This window comes from Lichenostomus cassidix, chromosome 5, assembly GCF_008360975.1.
Source record: "Lichenostomus cassidix isolate B80296 chromosome 5, HeHo_3.0, whole genome shotgun sequence".
Lineage (NCBI taxonomy): Eukaryota > Metazoa > Chordata > Aves > Passeriformes > Meliphagidae > Lichenostomus > Lichenostomus cassidix.
This window is the reverse complement of record NC_139486.1, coordinates 47,052,057-47,071,228: the sequence shown is the minus strand read 5'-3', so window position 1 is coordinate 47,071,228 and position 19,172 is coordinate 47,052,057. Positions and strand designations below refer to the sequence as shown.

Below are 19,172 nucleotides of genomic sequence, written 5' to 3'. Positions count from 1 at the left end.
GCCCCCACTTTAACCTGTTGTTCCCTGAAACTCATGTATGCCAGGATGTGCATCACCTCCCCAGTCCCTTCCGCTGCCCCCAGCCCTTTTCCTCCTGCTCCCTCCCCTCCACCCTTCTCTGAAACAGCTTTCCTGGAAGGGAGGAGGAGAAGGAAGAAGTCCTGGGTAAAGGGCAGCTTCCTGGGCATGCCAAGGCAAAGCAGACAGACATCTTGTGGCTCAAGTCAGAGAAGGAGGGAAGTGGAGGTGCCAAGTTTCACCATGCAGTATTTTAGCAGTGCTGCTTCCCACAGCCATGGCTGGTCCTGCCTCCAGGTCATGCTTCCCAACCTGTGTGAGCCCAAGGGCCAGGAGAAGCTCTCGCCCTGCTGCAAAAATGCTGCCAGCAGAGCTCACGCCACGATGCCTGGGAAATACCACAGTTACTAACAAGAAGCAGGACACTGCCAAGAAAGCTTAATGAATTTTAGCTGGTTTATGATTAAGGCAAATGACTGGAAATCTTTAACAGGTTTTCATGCTGCAGAGGCTTGCAGCTTCCCTTACACCTCCTGGAAGCAGAGCCCTTTGTGAGGGCAGCACCCAGACCCCACCTGAGAAGCTCAGCTAGGGCTCCTCTCCAACACAACCTGCAAAGCAGTTGAGATGGTGAAAAATTAATGCTCCTCCTTTCAGATGTAGGAAACCAGAATGCAGAAAAACAAAGCAGCTTGGCAAGGCTGAAGTATCTTTCCATACAAGAGGCCCTCATATGGCCAGAAATGAACTGCTATTTTGGGGTTGAATGCTTTGCTCCCAGGTCATTTGTGGGTCTCTAGGTGAAGCAGCAGGCATCATACTCTCCGATACGTGCAGTATAAATAATGAAACATCATTTTCATTGCTGCACTCAGCACGAGTGGGGAAAAAAAGCAAGGAGATAGAGACTCATAACTTGGTGGAAATTACCTTTGGAAGGGCAGTACAAGCCCTTGCAAGATCCATGCTAGCACCTTACAGGTTCTGCACTACCAGCCTGAGGACTGAGGCGGGCAAGAGAGGACACATGAGTATGTGCACAGGTAGCATGGGGCCTTCCCACAGCCTGCACCTCACTTCCTGGCAGGCAAGAGCTGAATTTCTTTCCTGCTGCAACAGCTGTGCCTCATGGAACTTCTGAAAGGGCATGGGTTGCAGCAAAAGGCTGACAGCTGAATGGTGGCCCAGGAACCTGGGAACTTGGGCTCAGTGCTGTGACCATCTCTATGTTACCATGTCAAGCCTTCACACCAAAAAGTCACTAGAAATTTTACGGTGAGAAGCGCTAGAGATCACTACTGTGCTGCTTGTTGGGGTAGGCTGGGGGATGCCCTGGAGCCCCTAGGGAAGGTGTAAGCAGAGGAAGTGACTTCAACCCAACACACAGTTGTAAGCAAACCCTTATCTTGGCACAGGCACTCACAGGCAGGAGTGGCAGATAGGACTCAGAGAGCACAGGCAAGGACCTTCTGCTGCCTTCTGCAGCCATCGTGATCCACAGCCGCCAAAGCTCAGGCTGAAAGTTTGCAGGCAAGGCCTGCACAGGAATTGCAGAAAAGGCATTTGGGAAGAGCACCATGCCCTGCAGGCAGGAGGAGAGCAGCCTGCAGCCCATGCTCTGCTCCCAGCAGCACACCTTCCAGCAGCAGCTATTAATAGAGCTGCCAGCCGGAGCGAAATTCTCCACTGGTGCCTATAGTTACCAGCCCCACAACACTGCAGAGCTTTTCAAAACAAGCTCCAGAGGAACACTCCCAGAAGAGCAGCATGCCAGAGGCCAAATAAAGCTTGATGGATGGAAGGAGAATGGGAATCCAGCACCAAGATCCAGGAACTGGGTCCTACAACGGGGAGCACTGTGCCTGCAGGCTGCTCCTGGCCTGCCACAGCCTGATCCCTGCTGCAGACAGAAGCAGCACTTCCCAGGGTTCAACTGCCCTCAGGAGAGAGGAAAAGAATTGGAGATACTGCTTTAGAATTAATTTGGGCCCATATATAACCATTTAACTACAATGGTGATACAACTGCTTTCTCTCCTTAATAGTACAGTGAAAGGCACTTCCACAGTGCAGGATCAAAGCATTTCTCAATGTTAATGCTCTTGCAGAAGATAAGCATTACAGTGGCTGACAGGGGAATAACCTCAGGAAAACAGAGCAATCCCCACTGCAGCCAGCAGCATTCCCTCCTTTCAGCTGCAGCCCAGCCTGTTAAGTGAAATAGGGTATCCCCACAGGGCAGGGCACCCATCTCTTCAAAAAAACATTCTGCACACAGAGACTTCAAGAGAGGTTTTGTAGGCGATGGAACACTGTGTTCACTTGACAGGGAGCCCTAAAACACATCCCAGAGAGCCATCAGCAAGAAAACTTGAGCCTAGGTACTGAGCCTGCTAAGGAAACCTCTCCCTTGTCCTTCAGTGACAGGTATTAAGTAGCTGCAGGGTCAAACACACATGGAAATATGCTTGCCCTGTACATCACCCCAGGATACCAAACCCAAAATCTGTGGAAGATGATGCTGGGCCAGCATCAAGTCCTTGTTGCTTTCAAGGCTCTCTGTGATTCCCAGGGAGCCAATAACCCAATCAGCCAGGCACTACCACCAGTAGCACTGCAACAGTGCCTGGCCCAAGACTGCACCCAGAATAAGATGCAAGCTACTCTGCTAGCCCACGGAGTTATCTCAAGCCCATGTTTCAGAGCTAAAGGAACCATGATATCTTCCATCCTTCGTTTAAACCTGTGAGCAGTGGTACACAGTCACCTCCTTCACCACAATGGGAGGGTGACGTGGCATTCAGTAAAAGTGTTACCACACAGAGCTGCCACCTCCCCACACCACCACCTCTCATCACCAAGTATATCTGTGCAGGCTTTGCGGACTCCAGGGTACAGTTAACAGATCTTCCGGAGTTGCACAAGAAAATACGCAGCTCCTCTTCCCTTTCAATAACCCCTGTCGAGACAGACTCTCACTTCCACCTTCCCTCTGCTCTTGCCCTTCCTTCCCTTTGCACCCAGACTGTACTACATCCCCTCACCACACAGACGAGTTTCACAGTGGCTGGAAAATGGCATTAAGAGCAAGCTCTTCCTTTTAATTAGACACCTCTCTGGTAGAGCAGTCAGCAGTGCTCTCAACCTGGAAGGTTGCCATGAGCTGTATTAGTTAATAAGCTTGAGCGATCCTTCTCCAAGCAAGTCAATTCCTCCTTGGTTGTGTTTAATTATATTTTAAAATAGCTTGCTGGCTTCCTTTGGCCTCCCCAGGGACTCTTTGCAGTGGTGGTCAGTTCAGCCCCATGCACTGAGCTGTGCTATCGGGTTTGGATAATTCAGGAGAGCAGTCAAAGCCCAACCATCTTCTAGGGATGGGATGGGGAAGCAGCTCCACATGCCACATGCCCAGCCCAGCACTGCCCATCACACCAGTCCAACTGCCCAGTAACAGCTACAGCTACTGCTCCCTCTCACAGGGCAGTGTCCACTCACCACCAGCCACCCCAAGGTTTCAGGACAACGTGGCAGCACAGGTAAGCTTTTGTCTTTCCAGTCCTGTATTCTGCTAACCAGGTGAAGCCCCCCAGGTGTTGACCATGGCCTCCTCCACCACTTCAGAAGGTGGATGCCACCGTGAAACACATGGGGACCCCTTGTCCTGGGACAGGCACCTGTTTGTACATGTGATCCATGCAGCCACTGCTGCCTCCTCGAGAGCCACCTTGGACCAAGCACAATTTTGGCTGCTTCTTCTCAAGAATGCATGCACAAAGGAAAAACAATCCCGAAACATCAAATAAAACTGAAACATCTCAGGTACAACGAACGATGAGCTGGCAGGAGGGTCACCTTTTCCCTTCGCTTTTTCAAAACAGCTGCTTTGTGAAATTCCCCCTGCGCTGCCAGGGGAAGGAAGGGGGGGGAAGCCAGAGGGGTGTCAGTTTATTTACACTCCAGCAGGATAGCAGGGCTACATTAAAAAGTTATCAGAATAACTAAGGCTGAGAATTGCTTCCTTTCTTCCTCTTGGGCACTGGGACAAGCTCCTGTGCAGCACAACATGGTGTCTGCCAAACTTTGGGCTCTGCCTCTGGCTTGTTTTCATCAATAGCACCCAGCTGCACACAAGGCAAATCATAAGCAAATAAGCACAAAGAGCCCATCAGCCCTTGCATAATAACCAGCTGGAAGGACTAAAAGGCTGCAGATGCCCTGTCTCACACCTCTCTGTGGTTAGAGGTGGTGTCCCAACACAGCCAGCCGGCAACAAGGGTGCTCAGCACCACATTCTGCCTTTAAATGCTGTATCCCTTCCCACCTGGGGGTTCACAGTTGGTGGCTAATCTGCCTTTGCGGTAAACCTAAAATTCCCCTCAATACTAGTTTAAAAAAACAACACGAAAGGGCTTGGAAACTCCAAGGTCTGGTATTCAACCACCATTCAGCTGGCCAGCCTCACAGAAAGCATTGTTAATTATGATGAAGTCCAGGCTCCCAGTCTGCACAGGAGACAGTGCAAGGGGACTGACCACTGGCAAGTCCAGCACTGGAAGGAGTTTTGGGTAGCCAGTGGGTGCCAGCTCACAGGCACCCCTCCTTGGGAGGGACTGAAGCATCTACCCCTGGCACTCACAGGCAGCACCCTCTGAAGTGGTAGGGCAAAGCACCAGAAGTCATAACAGGGATTGGTTGTTATATACAGATTGGCTACTCCTCTTGGTAGCAAAACGCCCATTTATAAAAAGATCAGCTCTTTTGCAACACTTTGAGGTGAGCAACTGATCTTGCTGAGGAGTGGTGGCTGTGCAGAGCCCCCAGCATCCTTCCTGCCACCCAGGAGACCCTTCCTCCCTCGCAAGCACAGCCGGCAGCTTCTTCGACAAGAATGGCAGGAAATCGGGACCAGAAGGGAAGAAAAAACCCTGGGATAAGCAGGATAACTCGGAAGGAACAACACTTCACAGACAACCCTACCCACCTCCATCCTGCCATTTTAAGAGTGAAAGAAAAGGTTAAAAAAACCCAACCCAGAACTGTCCCACATTCATGCAGCTGGCAAAACATCAGGTGTCAATTAACATCGTTGTCAGAGTTTGTCATCTCCCCCTTGCTCAACATTATGCCCAGAAACAAGGCAAAGAGGCCTGAAATGAGCACTCACTTGTTTAAGTCCTACACCTCCCAGAGATGGAGGACCCCCCAAAGAGGAGTCTGCCGGCAGAGCCAGGCAGTGCCAAAGCAGCGTTTGCGCTGGAAGGCATCGGTCCCCTTCCCACCTCTCCAGCCCCCCTTGCTACGTTTGCTGCTGCAAGCGAGCATTAAGAAAAAAAAATCCCAAATCCTCGACAACAGAACAGAATGTCAGACAAGGCGCACAGAGTATGGGACAAGGACCATCCAAGTGGTGCTTTGCCTGGCAGGGTGGGGCTGGACGCACCTCCAAGACAAAAAAGCATTTTGTGGAATGGAAACCCGCCTATTTAAAACAGAAACCAGCAGCCTGCTTGGGCATATCTCGTTGCCCCCGAGCGCAGAAGGAGGGAGCAAGAGTCTCTTGCCAGCCAACCCCGCGCTGCCGGAGGCTTTTTCTAACCGGGACAAACCTGGTTTGCAGGGAAACCGAGATACGCCGCTTTTTGCTAAATTAGCCGCATGTCTGGGTGGATTATTTCACGAGAAACTTTCTCAGGAAAGGCAGCCTCTCCAGCCTGGATAGAATGTGCATCCTAAAATAACTTCCAGGGCGGCGGGGGCAGCGGTGCCCGGCGCGGGGCCAGGGCGGCCGGGTCCCGGCTGTGCCGCCAGCTGCGGGGCGGGGGGCTCGGAGCCAGCCCGAATCGCCCGTATTTGCTGAACGCCCCCTCCTCTGCGGCGGGCGCCAGGACCGGCGCCTCCTCTCCCTGCCTCCCGCCCTCCCTCCCTCCGCCTGGCAGCATCCCTGCATCCCTCCCTCCTTCCCTCCCTGGCTGGGGAGCGCCGCTTTTCCCAGCGCAGACCCACAGCAAGAGGGACTGCGGGAGCGCCCCCGGCTCTGCCCCCCGCCCTTCCGCTCCGAAAGGCGCCTATAAACATCTGTAGCAGCTGGACGCGAGCATATTGAAGGTCTTCTCCAGCCTCAAACCATCCCACGATTCTACCTCCCCCTCTACATATCTATTTAAAAAATAGACATAAATAGATATGCACGTACAATTACATACATATGCATGCATTAAAATAAAAAAGCGAGGCATAATCAGCCCCTCCGCCCTCCAAAAACAACAGGGGAAAAAAAAAAAGAAGAAGGAAAAAAAGAAGCAGCCCCTAAGGCACATCCCAGACAGCAAGTCTCAATACTGGGGGGCAAGAAGGAGGCTAAACCCAGGCGCAGGCAGACGAGCCATATTGCAACCCCCTTATTTAAAGGCTGGGGGGCTCAGCCCCCGCTCCCCTCCGCCCCTGTGCTCACCCAGAAGATGAAGTTGAAGACGAAAAGGAGGTATTTGATGCACTTGGTGCAGCCTTCCACTCCCATGGCGACGGCTCTCCGAAATCTCTGCTGCCTGGCTGGCTGGGGCGGTGGCGGCGGCGCAGACTACCCGCCCCGCTGCCCGCCCCCCGCGCCCCGCCCCGGAAACGCCTCTCGGACACGCCCTGGGCACGCCCCTGGACACGCCCGCTCGCCCCCGGCACGGGGGATTGGCACACGGACCCCCATTGCCTTCCCGAAACTAGGGGCCGGCTGCTCTTCCCCCCCCTTTTTTTGATTCTTTTCTTTTTCTTCCCCACTTTTCCCTTTTCTTTTTTTCCCCTAATCCCTCTTTTCCTTTTTGCTTTTTTCACGCTTTTTCTATTATCCCCCTTTTAAATTTTTTTCTTCCTCTTTTGCATTTTCTCTTCACCCCCTTTCCCAACTTTTAGTCTCTCCTCTCCTCTCCTCTCCTCTCCTCTCCTCTCCTCTCCTCTCCTCTCCTCTCCTCTCCTCTCCTCTCCTCTCCTCTCCTCTCCTCTCCATTTTCTTTCTCTTCTCTGTTCTCCTTTTTTTCTTTCATCCCTTTTTCTTTTCTCCTTCTTTCTTTTATGTTTACCCATTTTTTTTTCCTCATCTCTTCCCCCCCCCCCCAGTTTTCTTTCATGCCTTTTTTATGTGTTCTTATTCGTTTGTTTCTTTGTTTTCCCCTTTTTCTAACCGTCCAGGGGCACAACAAAGGTTCCTACGCACAAGTGGCAGCCACGGGGGCAGGTGTTGGGGGGCTGTAGGAACACCATCTCCCAAACCTGCCCACAATCCCTTAAAACTCACTGCCACCTCATTAACATCACCAGGCAGCCTGGGATGCAGGAAGAAGCTCCTGAGAATAGGTGCACGGTACAGGAGGTTTTGTATTTCTGTATGGAAAAGTTTGAGGGTGCATTCATGAGGAGATCCCCCCTTCCCCTCCAAAAAAACAAGCAAAGGATTCTTGCATTTAAACTCTCCATTTGAAATTCAGAGAAGTGTTTCCTCATTTCTCCTTCTAATTTATTTCTAAATCTGCTCCACCAAACAGTTTTTGTCTAAGCTTATGGCTTCAGTACTGGAAGCAATTGCATCAAGTTCAGAACCACTCATGTTTTCCCTTGGTTACCGGGTAACAAGAGCATCAGGGGGGCTTCAGGGCTGCCCACCAAAGAGATTGGGTCACACATATCAACAGGCTTGGGAATTTTAGTTAACCCACTCCCCTCCCAAAGCTACACAGTAAAAGCACAATGAAATCTCCCAAGCTTTTGGCTGATACCCACTTTGGCCCACTTGCTCATCCCTAGAAATGTAAATTGCTCTCACCCCATGTCATGCTTCCCGGAAACTCATTCACTTCTGCAAGGGCAGGGTAGTAAGTCACACAACTAGAGTGTAAGAGGATGCCTGGAAAAGGCATCAGCGAGCTGCTCCAGCCAAGGTCGGCACCTCACCATGCTAAATATGAACCTGGCACCCGCAGTGTCGTACGTGGAAATCTGCCCTCTTCATGCCTGGGCACTTCCCTCCAGTGAAGGACTTCAGGGAGCAGCTTCCAAGCCAAGTATTTTCACACTCTGATAGAGTCTTCCCAGTCATGCTTCCCACAGTCAGGAATGAGCTGTTAGTGAACACACATTTCCTACACACGTAAATTAAAAACGAGTCAACTTCCTCCAAAATCATCCCATTGCCCTCAGGGATGAGTTGGTCCAGGGCTTTTTCATGTTCATCAAGACTTTCCTTGCCCTTCAGTAACAGCCCATGCACTACACAGCAGCGGGGACCAGGAATGAATAGCAGTTGGCCCTATTCCCTAATTACTTATGCTGAGTATGTCCCCAATTGTGGGCTTGCCACGGATTCATAACCCCTTTGTCTCTAAGCCACATTCACTCATCCAGACTTACCAACAAAGCCGGGGGTTCACCAGGCTATTTATGCATGTAACTGCTGTCCTGAATTATCAGCATGACCCATCTGGTTACGGCAATAGCTGTGATCCTGGGTGGCTCCCGCTCATCAATCCAAACGATAACGGCAGGATCCCGAAGCTGCTCACTTGCCATATCACAGGGTCCCAGAACATCTTTTTTTCTGCACTTCCATCCTTTACAGCTATAAAGAGTAAAACAAAAGTACACCCCCACCAAAAAAAAAAAAAAAAAAAAAAAAAAGGTAGAGGTTGAAGACAGGAGAGTATATGAACCAAGAAGCGTCTTCTTGTGCACTTAGGCAGCTGTTCCCAGGTGCTCCTTGGAGAGTCTGTGTGTGGAAGAGGAAAGAACCAGCTGCAGTAAGGCCTCCAGCAGCAGCAGCCCCACCAGCTATGAAGTCAAATGACTCTCAAATCAACTTTTGTGCACTGGGAAGCAGGCAAACCCAGCTGCAATCACTGCCACAAGGTTGGCATTGAAACTGCTTCCAGGGAGCTCAGGATTGGGTTTTTTTTGTGTTGTTTCCCACCCCCCCCCAGTTGCTTTTCTTTTCTTGCTTTCTGCCCTTTTTCCTCCTATGCTGAGGAGTGAAGGAAAATGGAAAACAAGAAATAAACCTTTTTGTATCCTTTAAAAATACTATTAGCCAACAACTTGGTTTGGAGCCAACACAGTCCTTTTTCTGGGACCTTCCTTCAGCTTCTGTTGGAGCATGTGTCGCTCAGGGACAGCTGTGGCCCTGGCAGGGCCAGCAGGGGCACAGTCCCACCATCTCCTACATCAAGAAGCTCATAGTTACATCCTAAAGCCTACTGGGGTTAAACTGGCCATGCCAACAGTCTTCTCCAAAAGCTCGAAGTGGAAAAGGATGTCAAGTTTTTGTCCTTTTTTTGCTGTTGTTATTTTAAGCAGCTCAGATGGGCACATTTGAAAACTTTGGCCTTTACATACATGAAGAAAAACCCCATCACCACAGCACAGTGACGACATAACATATATTGTTTCCCAGGACTGTGTGCAATTTCAGGTGTTGTATACTCATTTCTCATATTTTGTACTCATTTCTCATACTGCATTACTTCCTGTACAGCCCATAAAGTACCACAACTGCCTTCCCAAGGCTCTCAGCAGCTTTACCAGCTCTTTATAAATAAGTAAAGCTAATTTGCAAAAATTCAGTTCACGTCTGGGTGTCACATGCCAGTATCAAGTGTGAGTGCTATGAATAGGGCTGATGACTTCCTCTTCAGGAGGAAAAGCTGGTTTGAGTGCTCAGGGTGTGCAGTCATTCACAGAGCAGCCAGCTGCAGGCAGGGCTGTGAGGAAGCTACCTACCTCCCCCAAACCTTTTATCACCGAAAGAAAAAAAATAAACTCTAAAAATGTTTTTGAAAAAGCACCAAACCCCAAATTAAAAAAATTAACCCATCCCCAAGTGGCCATTTGAATGTGCTTCTGCAATTGGGTTTGCAGGCAGAGTGAAGCAGCCGAGAGCGGAGACACTTGCAGTGTTTTTTTCTGTCTGTTGGGCTTGGGTTGTTGGGGATTTTTTGTGAACCTGTTTATAAAAGTCAGTGTCATGCTTGTGGGTTTTGGCACCTCTGGGTATGACTCACCAGTGTTGGTTAGAGCAGATGCTGCCTCCCAGTCCGAGTTTAGCAGGTTGTCCCTTCCCAGCACGACCTGGCAAATCCAACCCCTGGGACTCTGAGCCTGCTTATCCCAGAGAGATGCCCACCTGCCTTCTAGCAGCTTCCCCTTAAAATCCCTTTTGTTTTATAAAAAGTAAGGGAGAGCGAGGAGCGGAGAGGACAGACACACATCCTCCTCACCTCTTACATGTGCTTGAAGAGCCAGGGACCAGGACATGAAATGACTAACATCAAGGCAGGCTCTAAACACCTACTGACCAGGGTCTCCAGGAGATTTGGGAGAGCAGATGGGAATCTCTCATCCACTGGGGACCACAGGATGGCTGCTGATGTGGTACTCTGACTGCATGGCTTGGGTGTGCATGGCAATCCCTCTGCCCTCCTCAGGCAGCACAAAATTGATGGATAAACCATGAGAATAAAATGCACATAATCTTGCTGGTGAGATCCTAGTTAGCTTTTAGCCACTACTTATTTTTACTGCAAAATGCAACAGAAGTAGCCTGAATTTCGAATTTACCTGTGGTGGTAGAAATACAAACAGCAGCAGCATCACCAAAGATCTTTAAATATGACATTTTGGAGATGCATGATAAGAAACTCAGAAATTCATCCTGTGGGAGGCCAATAGTCCCAGAGCACATAAAGGTAACTTCCTAGGCAGCCAACACCCCACAATGCTGTTTTTCAAGGAAGAGACTTGAGCAAGGGCCACCTGCATTGTATGGCAAGGGCAACTGGCCTATGGCAATGGGAAGGTGAAGCTCCATCACTTCAGGAGAGACCTGTCCACATCCCTGGGAAACCAGCCAATGCCTTCATTTTGAGTAGAAAAAAAACTGTATGAGGAATCTCATCCCCATATCTAAGGGGACATTTTCAGAATACCTGTTCTGTGGCCCAGCAGGAGCAGCTGGTGCCTGCTTATCCAAAAATCCCCATGCCCATCTCTGCAAGTTCAGCCAAAGCACTGTGACAGTCTGGGGGCTTGCACTTGTCTTGCAACCCCAGGGGAGAGGGATGCAGTGAGCAGAGACCTGTAGCTGTGCCTGAAGTTTCTGTTTCTAATATACTCAACAAATGGTTCCCATCTGCCTGGTCTGTCTCTCTGCCATCTTTAAATATTTATATCAATGTATCTATGGTGATAGGTCAGGTTATATAAGCGGGGGGGGGGGGTGGGGTGGGAAGGACAGCAGCAGTTCCTGCTGGAGCTACAGCCGAGGGAGTGAAAACCCGAGCAGGTTTGCCATCCATGCAGATGCTCTCTCTTCTCAGCTCATGAGCCCAGAAAGTGAAAATGCATTTTTCTCAGGGCATCAGAGAGGGCTGAGCCACAGCTGGGCTGAGCTGTGCTTTGGGAGGTGCCATGAGGGAGAGCAAGAGCCCAGCCCATCGATGCAGAGAGTTCTTATTGTATAATCAATGTATAATTCATTAGTAGGTGAATAAAGACTAGAATAGTTTATTGCTGATGTAACAGGGCTAAAAAGAAACCGAGCACGTCCGTGAGCAAGCTGCTGCACACAGGGGTTAAACAATAGCACTGAGTGATGATGAGGAGAGACGGGGGAATTTGTCTTGGGATAATATAAACAACATAGCTAGCTGACTGCCAGCAACTCCAGGGAGAGCAACGCAGGGATATGCATCTTTCTGGCAAAAATTCTAGGAAGGACCTTTCCTTTTTGCTTGCTGGAATTTAAGTGAATAGCAACTAGAAGACAGCAGGGCTTTAGCTCTTGGTGGGCTAAAGCCCTCCAGGCTCGTCTGAAATTATTTCTCCCAAGATGTGCTACTTCCTCACAAGCTGAACAACCACCACCATACATCCCTCCCAGATAAAGAGGTGGGTTTTTTTTCCCCTTGACCCTCCTGGCAGGGGTAGATATGGAGTTTGCTCCAGGTATAAATCTGACAGACCCCCAAAAGGCCAGGTGATGACAGTAGCTCTGTGTGGGGTGTGAGAGAGATGGCACAGTGGGGAGTGGAGTGGCTTCACCAGCAGGCCTGCAATCAGTCATGGGTTTGGCAGCTCCAGCCAAAAGCTGCAAAACACGCACGGCCTGTGTTTTTCCAAAACAGCCTCCAAGACTTCCCCAGAGCTCTCCCTCTTCACTCCCGTGCTCTTCCCCACTGCCCCACCCATTGTTACATCTCTCAGTGGTCATGTTTGATTCTTACTGCCAGTTGCTCATTGTCCTGGAAAAGGCACTACACAGTTAAGAAATAAATCACTTTTCACCCCAATGGCATTTTACTAACAGAGAGAGCTGCAATGACACTTCATATAAAAGTTGTAGGAATTGTGTGATTCAACTGTGTATTCACAGCAGCTTCTGACCTTACCTCCTTCCAGCTGTGCTGGCAGAGATCTGTGTGGGGCATCTTCCATCTCTGGCTGCATTTCTAGAGGAGAATCATAGCCAGCTGCTTTTGCAAATGCATTGCTTCTGCACCTGGTTAGAAAAACACGTATCTATCAACTATTAATTCCAAAAATATTTTGTGTGTCTGCAGCTCATAAACACAGCTTTACCTTGGCAGAAGATGGCTTCCTTACCATCCCAGCACTGCAAGGATCCACCCAAATTTGCCAGCTTCTAAGGCTTTGGAAGGACTTGCTCAGCAGTGTCTTCTCTAGGAGCATGCTGCAGGCATGAATCCAAGCTGCATAGTAAAGGGGCTGTTGCATGAGGAAGTTGTATTTCATGGACGGTGGGAACTTGCAAACACACGGTCAAAAGGGCAGGAAATAGCAAACCAGTTTGGAGTCAAGACAGCACACCATAAGGCTGAAAGATTCTCACTCTCTTCACCACCAAATCCCTGTAGAGAGTTACTGTAATATTTAACCTGTGCTTTCCTCAAGTGCTCTGAGCAGCATCCACTGCCATCAGAGCAGGCACTAGGAGGATTCTCTGGCTCATTAGCAAGCTGTGGTCAGTCCAGCCATGAGCACATGGTGAGCCCCATGTAGGGTCTAAACAGAATTCAGTGTTCCTGTTGGCAGAGCAGTACCTGAGCAGTGCAGGGGCAGTGAAGGGTGGAGAGCAGCACAAAAGGCTTCTTGCTGCAGCCACAAGCTGATGCCCCCCAGCCCCACAGGTTTATAGGTAGCCCCAAAGGTTTAGAGGTGGCCACACAGGCCAGACCATCCTGGGCTTAGGTTGCTCTCTTCCTGTGTCCTCAGACAGAGCTGGAGGCTTGACTAAAGTAAAAGGAAAAAGGTAACTCATGAGCACAAGCTAATGCATGTTCAGAGACAGGCCAAACTTCAAGTGCCCACATGACCTTAGTGGAAATAACTGATAATTGCTAAAACTTAATTGACAATTAGCTGGAGCCAATTCACAATTAAATATTTAACTTTGCACACTCAGTCTGTAAATTCTTTTTGTTTCTCCTGTATATGCCTACATAAATAGGATTTCTTTCCTAGCAGAATGTAAGTGTTGACATGCTTATAACAAACAGCTTCCTCTAGAGCAAGCCCCAGGAAGACTCACTGCTCTGCAGGTGTTTCCTAGTCTGGCTGCTGGCTTGCATTTCCAATGCTCAGCTCCATGCTCTTCTCCCAACAAAATCTTTCTTTTGCTCTTCTCAACACTGCATAAATCTTGGCATCACTTATCAATGAGTTCCTGGAGTTTTGCTCTGGTCACACAAGAGCTGTAATTTGCCTTTAGCAGAAAATAAGGGACTAGTAAGTGCAAGAACATTCATTGTAGGACAAGGATTTTTTATTGGCAGAGGTGTAAAAACACTGTTTAACACTCACCCACCCCACAGGTTCCATCCTGCCATCCCTTGGTGCTGCCACTTCTACAACTGTGAACAAAATGTTAACACTGCACGTTTGTGTAATGGGTTTCTAAAAATCAAGGAGCTGAAGGTATCTGCTTTTCCTCTTGTGAAAATCACCGTGGGATGCTATAACAGAGTGGCAAGAGCCCCTGCTGCCACACACAGCAAAAGCTCTGGGACAAGAGCATGTTCAGCTGGGCATGTCTCTGTCACCTCCTCATTGAAAGTGCTGCTCCTTGCAAGGGAACTCCAGCAGCCAGGGAAATCGGAATAAAACTCACAAGATGGCCAGTGGCTGGACACACTGTTCTCCCAGAGCTTGTGTTTTGTGTAGCAGCAGGGGCTCCTGCTGTCCTGTGATCGAATCCTGCTGTGATTTTCACAAGCAGAAAAGCAGATAAATTCATCATACATATGCTACTCCTGTCCATAACTCTGCCTTTATATTAAAAACTGACCTGGGAAGGTGGAGCACCTAAAGCTTGAGCAGTCCTGGTGATGATGCTTTAACAGAGCATTGTACCCATAGATGAAGCTTGAGCAGGTAACTCACACCAATGACATTGACTCCACCAATTTGTTTGTCTACAGTATTTTTTGATATGGCAGATTATCAGGGGTTAACCAGCCAATGCAGAGCAGTGGACGAGACTTGACAACCTAATCCTTAAAAAAATGAAACCACAGATTTCTTCCATATAAATACACTGGTCTTTACAGTTTAAACATGTCCTTAAGCATTTTCCCTGCCTCTTCTTGCATTATTCCTTGAGAGGTACCTGCCTGCTGTCCCATCAGCTGGCTGAGAGCAGGATGAGGATGATAAGCTGCTCCTTTTCCTCCAAAGGACCAATGCCATCCTCTTGCTCCAGCGCACTGCTGGGACCGGCAAACACCAGCTGCCTGGGGAATATATCTTCCCAGCACTGAAAGAATTACTGAGTGTTGCCTGTGCTGCAAACCCCCATGCAATGCAGGCAGCTTCATGAACAGCAGAAAAAGGAGGAGGAATGATGGCCTTTTGCAAGAAATTCATCTTTATTGAAGCAACCATGAGTCACATGAGCTGCCAGCTGGCCTGAAGAATAACAGTAGCAGTGGCCTGACAGTAGCAGCTGGAGCTCACAAGGGAGATTGTCTCTTTCCAGAGATCAATATATGTGATAATACACATACACGTATAAGAGAATATTTCCCCATTAGAAAGTGTGTATGCTGGGAACTGCATATAACACCCAAATCCCTTCCAGACTGAGGTGTGTTGGTGACTGCCAGGAGGTAGCTTGAGTATTAGACTGGGCCAGTTTGAACTTCATCCCGCTTCCAGTGAAGTCAACTGTGAAGCTCTGCTGGTTCCAAGGGAGTAGAATGAGAAGTGACAGCCCTCCCTCAGCCCTCCACAACACATCTCTTTCCAATGCAAGGTATTTGCAGCCCATGTTAAAATGCCAGACAGGTGCTATAGGCTGTACTGCTGTTCTTGTACATGCAGCAGCCCCTGCCTGAGGGTCAGGACCTGTCCTGAACATCAACATGGGATTTTCCATGTTTATCTCAGTAAACAATTGCTACTTACCGTTTTTCATGCCTAAAAGCCACTATGTATGAGAGCAGTGAAAGCTGTTGCTGGTTCAACAGACATTTCATGCAGCCATATAATTTACAGCAGGTGCTACACCCATTGCAATGATGGGTTTCAGCTCAGAAGCATATCTGCCTCTTTGCCACAAGGGCAAAGCATGCCAGGGAGCTGTTGTTTCTGCTAGACTGACAGCCTTTTACAAATTCTGTTTATTATTGATAAGATGATGTAAACAGGACATGGAGTTGGACGTTGTATTGTTTGACCTGGCTGGAGATCAGTCATGTTCTCTTATAGATTTAAACTTCTGATTGTGTGTGTAGTATCAAAGTCCTTTTACCACAGGAGCACAGTGGGTTAGTGAAGCCAGATAAACACAGAGCTGGGGCCAGAAGTTACAGATTGACACAATCAACTAGGTTGGAAAAGACCTTGGAGACCATGATGTCCAACCCATGACCTAACACTACCTTATCAATGAAACCATAACACTAAGTGCCACGTCCAATATTTTTTGAACACCTCCAGGGACAGTGACTCTACCACCTTCCTGGGCAGCCCATTCTAATGCTCAACCACTCTTTCTGTAACGGATTTTTCTCTAATGTCTAGCCTAAACTTCCCCTGGCACAGCTTAAGACTGTCCTCTCGTCCTGTCATTGGTTGGCTGGGAGGAGAGACTGACCGCCACCTGGCTGCAATGTTCTTTCAGGTAGTTGTAGAGTGATGAACTCTTCCCTGAGCCTACTTTTCTCCAGGCTAGACAACCCCAACTCCCTCAGCCCCTCTTCATAGGGCTTGTGTTCTAGACCCCTCACCAGCCTTCTTGCCCTTCTCTGGAAGTGTTCAAGCATCTCAATGTCCTTCCTAAATTGAGGTGTCCAGAACTGGACAGAATGCTCAAGGTGCAGCCTAACAACCTCCTGTGAAACCAAGGAGGCATCAAGATCTAGGACGCTGACTAAATCCTAAGAATTAAAAAAACCAAAAATGTTGCATTGCATTAGCAAGGAGGAATAACAGAGGAATATGTCCTTCTGCTGGTCAATTGTTTCAAAGCTCATTCACTACTTTCTGACTTCTTTCCCTGATGTCTACCTAAAGATCTATAAATCTGGCAATGTTTGAAAATGGGAAAACCAGCTGACAGCCACTGGATGCCTACGTACCCCAGCCGGATCAGAAATATGCCCAAAGTTAATCATTGCAAGTGTCCAGGCTGGGAGAGCACATTTCCGATCAACAGTGACATGCTTCGTGTCATTTATTTACTGATAGCGCAACATTCATCCTGGGCTGTGATCCAAAGCCATCTTCCTAGGAACATTGTACCTTTGGGGGTCACAGGGAACTGCTCAGATGACATCACGAGAGAAGTTTGGTGATGCTGTGAGTTTTGTTGGGCCTTTCTGTCCATTTTGTCAAAAGGGGCTCTTTGTGTCCTTCTTGTGAAGCCACAGCCCATGTGTCTCCTGGTGAGAGAATCTGCATCTCCAAGCCCAGTAGGAGTGCAGGAAAGGGAAATGTGTGACACACATCCCACCACCTGACCCCATGCAATACCTTCCCAGGGGATTTTGTGGGTGACTTCAGACATCTCCCTGTGCCAAGAGCTGGCTCTGCTTCGTAGGGATGCTTGGGCATCAGGTTTCTACCTCTCTCGCAGGATGTATTTGCCTTTCCGGTACAGATTGCTGCTGAAGTGGATGGAGAACCAGAGGAATGAAGTTAGGATCATCCCATAAACCTAAAAGGAAATAAACGAGACAGACACACAATGAAGTATGTAACTGATTATGATGCTCCATCTGTGCACATAAGCAGCCGTAACTATTGCCTGTTGTCACATTTTGCTGAAGAGAGCTGGTTTTCAGTAAAATGGTGAACACTATTTCTGACATGGGAGGAAAAAAAAAGTAACACATGGTCAAAACATCTGGAATTAGCACAGCACAACTCAAACCCGGCCCTAAAAATACCAAGAAATAAGATGAAACCAGGAAATTCAGATCTCAGTTCCTGCTACAGAACATTCCTCCACAGAAACAAACATATCTCTCTCATAATAATAGCTTTTTGTAAAGATATCATGGGGAGAAGAAACCACAACACCCATGTGTTGTTTGGAGTAAAAACCCCAACAAAACAAACAAACAAACAGAACCCTAAACCAGCCCCAGACAGTAATGAGTGCAGAGGACAGTGTACTTCCTCTCTATTGTGATATTCTGCCTTGTGTATCACACATCAGAATTAACACTGGAAACATACCCAAGCTAAGGCTGCTGTGGGAAGGATAATGAGGGCTGTAACAATATGCCCTTTCCTAAAGTATGCCCTAATGTGCTAGTGCTTTTGCTGCAGCTTGATCTGGGGATGTGTGTGCATTGTTGGCCGAGGAACAGTGACATCAGAGCAGCTATAGCCCTCTTTACGTGCTTCCCTTGCATCCTGCCATCACAATAGTGAGCCATGCAGTGCGATTTCCTCTAGCACAGGCTTCACAGACAGCTGCCTTATCTGGCTATAGCATCAAGCTGTGAAAAAAGTATACATACTATAAAAGCACTCCTGCTTTTATCTGAATATAGCTGCAGTGAAATTCTCCCTATTCCTGAGAAAAATTAGAAAGTGACACCAAATATTCACATGTGACTTTGCATTTATAGCTCCACAAAAATGCCTGATGGTTTTCCTAAATTACTGCTAGCAGTATAAAATACAAATTGTTTGTTCCTCAGGGTTTTATTTAGATGGAGAAGAGTCTTCTAATCCACAAGTGTGCCAAGCTGGACAACAGCAGTAAAACTATCTCCGAATACTCTTTCAGTCAAGAAAGGTCATCCCAGCTGGGGAGCAGCATGGAGGTATCAAAGCAGACTAAACCTTCCTTCGTGGTGGAAAGAGGAGTCTCCTGGCACATGCTCTTTTCTGGTGTGCATCACCACACATACAAAGTCCTTGTGTACAGGTAATTACAGTGATACACCTCTGCCAAGCAGTGGGTGGGCAAGCAATAAGGCTGGTTTTAATTAGTGGCCCTCTCCAGCTGCAGAGAGATGGTCGCCATGCAGACCCTGAGCCCCCTCACCACTGAAAGACATGCCACTCTTGCAGAATTTAACATTTTCTTTTGTTCTACCCCAAATAGGAATCAAATTAAGTGCAGAGCCTTTCTACTCAAGCCATCCTTGAAAGATGATTTCACCCCTCCTCTGCAAGTTACTCCTTCAAAGATGGAGCCTGGGAGCACAGACAATGCGCTCTTCCCCTCTCCTTTGCAGCCTGCTCCTTACAAGCCTGTGATTTACCCATCCATTGCCCAAGATTAACCTTATCAGGTTCGTTACTGGCCATTAATAGGATGAGACCTTCCCCTTCTGCACAGTTCTCCAGCTCCACTATTCGTGCTTAGTAGTGTTCAAGACCTTCCAGCTCTGGCTGCACAAGTGACTTCCCAGGCTGATCTAGGAGGCAGCAAGTTTCCTAAAATATGTAGGTTTTACTGCATCTCCTTTTCTACCATTGCTACTGGCTTCCTACATAATTCACAAGCCCCCAGCTAGATGACATGACCTCTCACAGATGGAGTCATGCAGGCAAGCCTGAGTGGATGAAATGCAACTGCTGCTGCATCCTGCTCCCCACTCCCAGCTGCCATGCCTGGTTTGGGCACACAAACCATGCAGTGAG

At 48.5% G+C, this 19,172-nt stretch overlaps 2 protein-coding genes across 5 annotated transcripts in view; both read right to left on the bottom strand.

Moving 5' to 3' along the window:
- Nucleotides 1–6,627, bottom strand: part of CD81 (CD81 molecule) — a 32,981-nt gene extending 26,354 nt beyond the window's left edge. Inside the window, exon 1 of the mRNA XM_085062885.1 lies at nt 6,469–6,627. Coding sequence (XP_084919011.1) covers nt 6,469–6,534 — 66 coding nt within the window. The 5' untranslated portion in view covers nt 6,535–6,627. The remainder of the gene's footprint in view (nt 1–6,468) is intronic.
- A 517-nt stretch (nt 6,628–7,144) lies between these two features.
- The window catches only part of TSPAN32 (tetraspanin 32), a 39,456-nt gene continuing 27,428 nt past the window's right edge, over nt 7,145–19,172 (bottom strand). For 2 of the 4 annotated variants that reach the window (XM_085062881.1, XM_085062884.1), the window contains 2 exons: nt 12,440–17,226; nt 7,145–8,619 (listed from right to left, as the gene is read on the bottom strand). In XM_085062881.1, the coding sequence (XP_084919007.1) occupies nt 17,131–17,226 (96 nt within the window). In that variant the 3' untranslated portion in view covers nt 7,145–8,619; nt 12,440–17,130. The remainder of the gene's footprint in view (nt 8,620–12,439; nt 17,227–19,172) is intronic. The other 2 variants (XM_085062883.1, XM_085062882.1) reach the window with 2 other exon arrangements.